General features: G+C 37.5%; 1 protein-coding gene across 1 annotated transcript in view; it reads right to left on the bottom strand.

The window, feature by feature from the left end:
- The window catches only part of TOX (thymocyte selection-associated high mobility group box), a 229,457-nt gene that overhangs the window by 33,175 nt on the left and 185,475 nt on the right, over positions 1–10,807 (bottom strand). The window contains exon 5 of the mRNA XM_009892768.1: positions 4,855–5,085. Coding sequence (XP_009891070.1) covers positions 4,855–5,085 — 231 coding nt within the window. The remainder of the gene's footprint in view (positions 1–4,854; positions 5,086–10,807) is intronic.

The following is a 10,807-nucleotide window of genomic DNA, read 5'->3' as shown; positions in this document are numbered from 1 at the left end:
AGCAGGAAAGAATGAGTGGGAAATTAAATTCTTCCCACTTGTGTCAGATCTGCCCTTATATAAACACATTAACAGTAATTTCATGAGGCGTCAAACATAGGAATAAATACTGAGGGATAAAATAATGAGGTGTTGCTATTGAGCTGAACTGTTGCAGCTAATATTACTATGTATGAATTATGCAGCCTGAAAGAAGGCATATGTTACAGCACTCAAAGAGTCGCTTCGCCTGCTCCTTCTGATCATTAAGTTTTGGATCCCCTAGGTGAATCCATCCTTCCTCCCGCTGCAAGGCCAGTGCAACATTTAAGTAAACACACAGAAACACATACACACACATACGTATGCACACTAAGCTGTTCACAGGAGGCCAAATTCATTCCTGCTAGAATTCTCGTTAAGTCACTGAAGTTACACCAGAGATTAATTTTGTTGAATGTTGAATAGACATTCAATTCCATTTTTAGAATAATAGCACATTTATTAAGGTCTTTGGCTGAAGTTTTAAAGTTACACTAATGTAAACAAGAACATTTTGTTTGTAATTTGCCACATCTATTACAGCTTTACTAGGACTCCAATTAGAAACTTAAGGTTCATTTAGTACACATACATCTGGTACTGATTTAAAATGACTTTCCTTTTTCATCTAAGGACAGAAAATGACCTAAGTAGCCTTTTTATGCAGTTTGAACCAGCGTTCTGTCTGAAAGCCGGAGACTGGACCATTTAGCATGCTGAACCCTCTTTCCTGGGGGCTGTTTTTCTCCCCTTTGCAGTAAAAATGTGTGCAAAGGGCAAAGATGTACATAAAGAAGCTATAAAAATGGGACACACAGAAGTATAGTACTGACTAAGGAGAAAACAGTGTTTGTGACTGTAAGAGAGGAACTAGAAAAGCCACTGAAAATATCCCTGTGCTATGGCTACAGCACTGAGGAGAATGTACCTCAACATACTACTGCTACAGCTGCTTTCCATTCACAGGTTTATTAATCTGAACAGTTTTAGAAAACTTTTACAGTGAAAAATGAAGGAAAATGCACAGTTCATGCTTCTGATCATGTGTAACTATTGTACCTAATTCAGAATTTGAGAAGAAACCTTGACAAAGTCCACCATGACCACTAAAGTCCCTTTAGTTTCTAGACTCCTCTGTGTATACAGGTTTGGACAAACAAAACATAGGCACACATCAGCATTGTTTGCAAATGGCCCTTGTAAGCTCAGAAATTAATGGGAACAGTTATAGCATATAACCCAAAAATGCAAATGTCTTCATATGGTAAAATGAGGGTGCAAGGACAGTGGTATCTGCTTTAATCTAATAAATTGCAATACTCTCATGGTAAGAGCATCAGTGTGACCCATTTTAAGTACAACTCCCTCCAACTTCAGTAAGGCACCCACTATCATCTAGTTCATAATAACATTTCCTTTTTTGTCATTCAAATCCTATTTTCTCAAACAACATTTTCCTAGTTTCTTCACAGTTTGAAAAACATATGTGGGTCTTGCACAAACTCTTTCAAGCTACAGTCTAATAAGCCATGTTATCAAAGTTTTGTTGCAAAGGCTTGGACATACATATACTGCCCTTAGGTCATTGCTGTACTGAGTTTCAATACCTTTATTTATTCTGTGGTCAATCTTCAGGAATAAACAAGAAGAATTCTATGCATTTCAGAAAAAGCTGGCTCAGGTCATAGGAACAAAGAAGATTTTATTTTGGCATGAAAACATGAGGTTATTCTTCTTTCTCAATAGCTGCATTATGTTCTACTTTCTGATTCATTTATATTTACTATTTAAATAGTAAAAGGCGTTCCAATTCAGGAAACATAATTTGGAAACATAATTCTATTTAAATTCCAGAATAAGCATTAGCTTCCAAAACATAAAAGCCAGAAGCTTTATGATAATTGAATCCTTTTCAGCAAGTATAATTTATCAATAAAGCATTCCTCTAATGATGTTTTTGTTTCTTTATTTAACTATTTTTGAATTTCTGAAGCTTCTTCAATGCCAAATTCCAAATGCTACATTAATCATTTGTATTTTTAGAGTCCAATTTTCCTACCAGACCCACAGGTTTCATAACAGTTACTAATGCTCTGGGTCTGAAAAATTAGGCCTTTAAAATACAGACTATCTAGTCAGTTAAGATGTCTTGTAATCATTACTTTGTACTATTAGATCCCTAATGGAATAAAGAATGAGTTTAAATTTATTCTAGAAAATAGGATTGCCAATTTTTTTAAATAGGGACTATCTTTTATTCTTTTTGTACAGTGCTAGATTAGAAAGGGCCTGGGCCTGGAGTTTTAACAATGTGCTTAACAGATGATAATGAATAGGCAAAATGAGTCAAAGAGCAACAAAGATATGCTAACCCAAACTCTTGGAATAATTGGCTTAAAAATCTAGTTGCAGCCATTTTTTCATGGATGTGTCATGTGGATTCCATAACACATCATTCTGCTGTGTTCCAACTTAAATTGAGGACAACAGAGATAAGGAAAATAAATTTTGTTCTGCTGTCCAGTGTAGGACTTATTCAACTATTGCTTTCAACCACAAATAGGAAATCCAAGTTAAAGCTGGAAATTTAGGGTTTTATGTACTTTTCTTAACAGAATTCTATGGAAAGACTTCAATTTTCTGCCGGTACTATGAATGTGACAAGCTCTAAGGAAATGTGCATTTTATAGTCTTTTAGGTTTATCTCCATTATATCGTCTTGGATTATTATTCATGAAGTCAAGTTTTCTGCGTTGTAAGCAGAGGGAATATTATGGAAGGAAATACTGCACCACTGCAACAGCCACAAATCAAGGGTCATTATGAAAAATGGTGGAGAAAACCAAACACAAGATCTGGTGAAATAAATAATTTTTGCTTGGTGTCATCACTAGAGAGATGTAAGATAAACTAGAGAGACAGGGATAAACTAGATAAACTAGAGAGAAGTCCAGGTCTCTGCTGTTCACCATTTCAGGACATTTTGGATCCACAATCCCACAGGCAAGCAAGATGGGTCCAAGATACAGATCTAACTACCTCAAGCACTCCTGAGGTATGTGTTTGGATGTCCAGATTCCAACACAGGCAGTGATTCTGGGCAAGGACCTTTCTTTGGAATAGGGACCAATTTAAGCCAGATACCACAGTCTATAGTTTCTCAGCTGTGTCCAGAGCTCCCCGCCAAGCACAGCAGGGAAAGCAGGCTGCTTCTCGCACGCTTGGGCAGTCTGCAGTGGCTACTCCTGATAAGGCTTAGCATTGTCCCTCCTGGTGGCTGGCAGGCATGTTGGACGAGGAGGATTGGCATCAAAACCTCTTGCTTGTGAACTTAAGCAAAGGCACAGTCTGTATTTTTTCTGAGTCAAAAGTGAACACCCATCATCATGGTCCCAAAAAGTAATGTTCAACTATGACAGAACTGCTGCAGTGGGAAGGTCTAAACAGTCTGTCCAATCTAGGACCTAACCTTGGCCTTTGCTGGACATATTAAAAAAGGGAGAAGAAAGAGACAACACAACAAAATAACTCTAATGTGCCAGGCCAAGTGACTTCTCTGATCCCTGCATTCAGAAAGTTACGTTTTCTCCAACTAAACCTTCCAAATGCTGACCTTATTCAATGGTGGACACTAGCTAGAATAAGCCTTTTTTTTTAAAGTTAGCCAATGAGTGCCAAATCTTGATTCTTGTTATACTGTTACCTTTAACAGGGATCTAGATGTACCAGTTATAAGCAGAGTAAACCTTTTTTTTTCCAAGCCTGAATGATTTTGTCTACCGAAAAATCAGAACAAAATTTTCCTTTTAATTCCTAGCCTTATTAACCATAATTTTGTAGTAATAATATGCTCTGTAGGAATGAATAAGATGCAGTTTTATCCCTGTACTTTTCCCCTCTTTGTGCTGACATCAACATCTACCCAGGTCTCCTGCAGCCAATATAACTCTCACTCAGCACATCCTTTCCCTCCATATCTGTTTCTTTCCTCGAGCTTCCCTTTCTTTATCTACCCAATCTATTCTGTTGGCAGTTAGTAAAAATGCGGCCAATAACAACAGAAAAGCAATGGTATGCTACAGCAAGGATGAATGGTATTTGCCAACCGTCCCCACATGAACGTGATGAGCTTCCAGAGTTGCCCACTTTTACATAGCATCTGCCTGACTTGGAAGGATTTCTGCAAAGATCCAGACCCAGCTCTGCTGACCTCTTTGCAAAACCAAGGCCTTTCCATGGACAATGGAAGTAACTATGGGATGTGATTTCCACAGCCCACGTGTATGCTGGAGGATACCCCAGAACACTGTCAATTTGCCGGGTCCACACTACATGTCTTTAGATCAAAACATCTGTAATTCCTTTCATAAAAGCCAGGTGGGTCGGGAGAAGATATGAGCCCAGCTCCCCTTCTGGCATCGTGGGGCAGGGAAACACCTGCAACTGGGAGCTCGGATGTATGTCAGGTCCCACTGCACAGATATAATTTTTGGCAGCAAGGTCCTCTTACACCACACTGTCATAGACAGGGCAATGTTGTCATAAAGTCTTAGGCCCACCAATTTCGGCATAAAACAATCCTAAATATAATCCTAAAGCTTGTGTCACGCCCCAAAACTAAAAAAAAAATAATAAAATAAAATAAATTGTATTGGTTTCATACCGAAGAAATGAAACAATACTCTCCTTATCTCAGTCTCTTTAAATTATATTCCTGAGATGGCACATATTCAAGTTTCATCCTGGCAAACAAAAGAAGCTGCCTACAGTGCTTAGATGACCCTGATAACACTTTCCTGAAACAAAGCCTCTGAGCTACAGCACATTTTGTACCTGTTTTTGTTCTTCTCCTAAGCCGTCCCACATCGAAGCTACAATTTTAGAGACTTCACCAAAAGTAGCATTGGGGTTTTGGCCTTTGATGGCTGCTTGAGTGTCTCGAAAGAATAATGCATAGGCAGACACAGGCTTCTGCGGCTCATTTGGGTCCTTCTTCTTCTTCTTTTTGGGAGTTTTGGGTTTCTTTCCCATATCTGAAGCAGGTCTCTTCTCTCCACCATTAACCTGTAAAATAAAATTAGAAAAGTACTATAAAAGATGCCATTTTAATTCAGTCCATCGACTGTTACAGCTTCTGGGGTACAAAGATTTTGGATTTTGCAGGCAAAAATAGAATTTTAGTTGCCATCTTTCATAATCCAAATGTTGATACTGTCTGCCTTAGTCATGTATAAAAATCATTTTCAGTATTTCAGATTAGGCATTTTTTGCCCCTCAAAGTGCTTTATATTTTACTTTCATCTAATTGCTATAATCTCATTTATAGTTCATCTGGTCATCTTTTCACCTTTTCTAAGTTTTATTGCTAATGGCTATAACATGCATATAATGAGTAAATTCAAATAAAATTAGTTTCATTATAGCCTGACCACCAGTTCAACCACATGAACCATCTGCAGACAGCAGGAACACTGTCATTTCTACCTTTCCCTTGTCCTCACCCTTTCCCAGAACTACCCCAGACTAGTGTTCAAATAAATTTCTACCGCAACTTGTGGGACACCTTCCAGGGAATTTGAAGATAATCCAATTGTGAATAAAATGATTCAATTTATAGACATTCCTCTGCACACCTTCTAATTAAAATCTGAAGAAACAAAGTTTTGCCAGTATGGACAGTTTAGACTCCTTTGGGGGATCAGTTCTGATCCATCTGGATTTAGCTGCATCATTTTTCCCTCTGCTTGTGTAAAAACAAATGGTTTGAGGAAATGAGTGAAAGAGGAATGGTATATGAAGAAAAGTGCGTGTGCATTATTTGTGTACCACCTGAAAAAAAAATGCACATGAGCATTTGTGCAAAGTTGTTAAATGCAACTACAGCTTTCCACTTAATAGCTCCGAGACCCTGATCACCAAAGCACCCTACTTTCCTAGATGACTTCCAAGCACAAAAAGGGACACTGTCTTGATTCTTCAACAGATTGGAGCTCTATGGCAAAGCAGCTTCTCTTGATATGGCCACTTAATTCACTATACCTGTAGCAATGATGTGTGATCTTACCAGAGGGTTCAAAGGCTTTTTTCTCTTGTTGGAACAGCCAGAGTACTGCACATCATAAGTGTTTTGAAGTATTAGAAGATCAAGAGCGTAAAAGGTATGCTCTAAGCTAAGGATCTACTAGGTATGACTTTTATCACATCCTTGTTTATTATTTTTTAATAATGCATATCAAGTGACATAGGAGAACACAGGTGTTCAAATCAGCAGAACGGCATGAGCAAAATAGCTGGAAACCCTCATTTTGAGAAAAAAACCTCTTATATTTTTCTTATACACATCACTGTGTGGTGTTGTACAGGGCACAGGTGACTACAGTGAACAACATGGATCTCTGTGGCTTACTAAGCACAACAATAATGTGATGAACACAATTTGAAAATGAAGTTGCTTGTTTCCTGGCATTATGTTACAATAGATGCATCTTTAATACAATGTTAACGGCCATGGAACCTGCTGCCAGCGTTTTGGAAAATATGGGAAAAAAACAGCAGTGTGCTACCTATTATTAAGTTATCCAACTTTCAGTCTCTTGCTATTATTTCATTCTACAGGGTACACAAAACCACCAGCTAAATGGTAATTAACTAGGGCTCCCTAGTTAATTTGGCAATATCAGTCTAAACTCTTCCGTGCAAACTCTAAAAGCAAGGAGGCTTGACAATAATTGGGGCTACAGTTAAAATTTTACCTCTTCTGTTTGCCAAGGTTTTCCTCTTTTCAGAAGAGCCAATTATTGGACCAAGGAGATTTAAAAGTTCTCTGAATATTAGGTTACCACATTATTTAAACTACCCTTAAACTAGGTGATAGGCTGCAGGAACTTGTGTACGAAGTCTTCTGGTAGGCTGTTCTGAGAACAGCTCTAAAATCTTATTCTCCAACCTGAATGATCAAGAGACTTCAAAGACTCACTGTTAAAAAGAGCGTACTCACAGGGGATATTCTGTTTGTCTTATATGAAAATAACAAAATAAAAAGAATACCAGAATTCCAGTACTAATAACCTTGCAAATGGCTGAGATGATGGCCTACCTTATGCTCCCATCAGTCTATCAGTTTCATAGACTCCACTTCTAACCACCAAAGCAGAGACAGACGGGAAATAAAATAAAAACCATATATATTCTGCTAGGCATAGACTTGTGCCTCAAAATCCCTGGAGGTGTAGTTAGCTCATGGTAATCCACCTCCTGTCATGGCTTATTGCTTAATTATGGTGATGTATTTAACTTATTTATCACAAGAAAGCAATAATCTTTCACTTTAAAAAAGTGTACATTAACCATGTTGCACACATAATAGATCACAAGAATATCTAGTGTAGGATTTAAAACTATCAAGTAAGGCACATCGTTGATACCTAAACGTCCCTTGAGAAGCTGGAAAATGTCTATAAGCATATTTAAAATAAACTGCAATAGTACCAAAGCCTTTAATGGAGCTAGGAGAGCTGTTTTATGCACACTATCTTGCAGTAATCGCTGTAGTTTAAAATAGATTTTAATCAAGCACCATCTGCATAATAGGCTGAACAGACAACATAGAATTCTACTTATAACTCTTATCATATAAAGTAAATATTGTAAAACCTCTACCCCATAAAGAGAATATGCAGCAGCAGTTCTTTAGTAATCGTGTTTCTGCTAGTTAATTCTTGCTACTTGCAGTCCTCTCACAATCTTCCCTCTAAAATATATTATTTGAAATTCTCTCATAAGTGATATTCAAATGAGCATGGAAGAAAACCCTGTTATTCATCTATGAAGAAATACATATTTGCAAACCAGTAATGCTTCCAGCAGCTCACAATTATGCTTGGCAATAACTGAATACATGTTTAACGATCCAACAGTATGAATTATGGCAGGAATTACATAAATGTAATATTCCAATGTTGAGGTGGTCAGAGTAAAGCATGTGGTAAGTGGCCACTTTGTTTAGAATGTTTTTATAGTTACTTGCAACTATTGATTTTTAAGTTCTCCCTTTTTTCTTCTAACCATCATCCCGCATATTAGATTTAGAAGAATTAAGGAGACTTAGGGATGTACACCCACTTGCAAAAACAATATCCTTCGTCTGAGACTACATTTCATATTTCCATGGACCCAGCAGCTTTCTGACTGTATATACACAGCCTTGGAATCATGCTACCGTTATCTTTGATCTTATGGTGTCAAGCAACCTCGGCTATCTTGGTTTTAGACCAACAGTGTGTAGGGCAACTGAGCCCTCTATAATGCAGCTCCTTTCCCTTTTTTGTGCAAGGGAATGTATAACGTTTAAAGTCCAAAAGGTCTATGTGAAAGAGCCTCTATGGAAATGAGTATTGCCAAAAAATATTTAGCAGCGGCTGCCATTAGTTCTGTGTATGTTGGATAAGGCTTGCAACAATTTGAATATTTACCATAGAACGAACATCCAAGAAGCTCAATATATGAACAATTACACCGGTTTGTAAAGTCTCCTTATTACTGGCATTTGGAACATGTACGTTGAGCTGAAATGGTCATTTCCTCCATGCATGGAAATCAGTGGTTCACTAGGGACACAATTATATTTCGAGTCCAAATGTATATAATGTACATATTTGTTCATACCTTCTGCCATCCTCTTTCTATAAATTCATACAAACATGAATGGGATGCTGAGATTTCTGTATTTTTTTTCTCTAGATAGAAATAGGTAGAGCTGTTAGGGATTTCTCTACCAAATCTGCTATCAAAGGACCAGTGGCTTCCCTTTCAGATGTAAGGCTGGGCATTCAGCTCGTATAAATTAAGGAAGGTCATTTGACACTGAGGTGATTTTCCATTTGAAAATAGAATAAATACGGAGAACACCACTGTTGCTATTAATGATAGGGTGAATTCAGCGGGAGTTGTTTTTTACGCAGTCCTCATGGCAGGAACATCTTGCTGACTTCATGAAGCTGCTCAAATGAGGTGAGCTCCAGCAGCTACTACATGACCGCAACACATGTATTTCTACTGAAGGACTGACTAATGAGCTCTGGTCCTGATCTGCTAAGTAATAGCACACATCTGCATGACAGTTTACAAAACAAAGAGCAAACTTGAAATTTAGCGAAGTTACATTCAAGTAAAAGATAGAGTTTCTCACAAGAGACAGAACGACTGGTCTCTCTCTTCCTGTCCCCATCCAGTGCCTTCTTTCATTGGCAGGAGGATTTCTGGAGTGAGAAGAAGCCCCTAAAGCAGCTCTGAGAAATTTAATACTGTTGTGGCTGGGGAAGAGGATCCCCACAGAAAGCCAGTTTATTCTAACTATCTGTATCGATTAATTGGCAGCTTCCAGGAAGAGGAGGGTAAAGAAAGAAACACAGCAGAGGGATTTAAATCATAAACTATAACAATACACTAGCTTCTTATGCTGATTATTTAAACCCTCTTGTCTTTTACAGGGGGAACTACAGCAGAACCATTGCGTCGCATCAGGCATGCCAGTCCACTGCCTGTCTCCAATGGTGGCCACCTTCAGGCATTTTCACGAAGACCTAAGAAATCCCACAGAAGACAGGTATGGCATAATTTGGCCCCCATCAAGCTTGCAGTCTAAACCCTACTACTTGGAGATAATTTAAGCCCTCTGTCATTATTAACCAAATTTAATATCTTTTGAGACATTTCCCTTAGCAGAGAAATTATGACTATTGAATTTTAAGGCAGCATATCAACTTCAGCATACTGAATTATTTTTCTTAGTTTTGTGCTGTGTATAGTGCCTTTTCTCATCTTCTTCTGCTTAGACTGAGCATGAGAGAATTTTAAAGAGAGTTTTCCAAAATAACATGGCTTGTTAAAAGTTGAACACTATATAAATTGGCTTCCACAAAGAAAGGACAAAGTTTTACTTGGTCTGCAGTGCTTCATATTTCTTTATTGAAAACATTTGCTTCACATCAGTACTGTCTACATAAAACTACAATCCTACACTTTTGCTAGCACCAAGGGTTGCAGTTAAAAAGTGCATTAAAAACATGGATTAAAAAACTGAAATATTTTATAGAAGCAGAAAGGATATCTTAATTATTTGAGTGGATGTTTTCTCCAGAAGTTTAGACCACCTTGCACGCTCCCACCAATATATGTAAAAATATTAGCAAAGCAACAGGATTAGCAAATAAATTATTCTGAAAAAGTAAAGGTTGCCTGGAATTATTTTTACATAGCTGTACTCTAAAGTCTCCCTCAGTAAGGAAATGCTCATTTAAAATGTATGAATTATTCAGTAATTTTTAAAACCTAAAGTTTGTGAAATCAGGAGAAAGTCCTGAAATAAAACTTTTGAATCAGAATTTATTCAGAATGTAGCAAAACATATGTCTCCAATTACATGATTATTTTATAGCTTGGGGCATGTAAAACAATATAATTTGAAAACAAATCAGACTTACATTTCTTGACTGGATTATACCTCCTCAGTGACTCACAATGTGTTTTCTTCACACTCCTTGCAAGTCTGCAACTTTTCCCCACAAGATATGGCCATGGTACAAATTCTTCATTACACTGCAGGATTGCTGTACCAGGACTGCTATTTTGTAGTGACCATAAAATAGAGCTAAAGAGGTTCTCAATTTCAATATGCTCTATTTCTGGTATATGGGATGACTTTACAAAGTCCCAATCTTTTTGCATCTCAGCTTTTGTGTTTGCAAAAATAAGATAATATACTTGTGCATTTTTTTTTTTGGGGGGG

The sequence above is a fragment of the Charadrius vociferus genome, unplaced genomic scaffold, assembly GCF_000708025.1.
Source record: "Charadrius vociferus isolate BGI_N301 unplaced genomic scaffold, ASM70802v2 scaffold79, whole genome shotgun sequence".
NCBI classification, from domain to species: domain Eukaryota; kingdom Metazoa; phylum Chordata; class Aves; order Charadriiformes; family Charadriidae; genus Charadrius; species Charadrius vociferus.
This window is presented reverse-complemented; position numbering and strand designations above follow the sequence as displayed.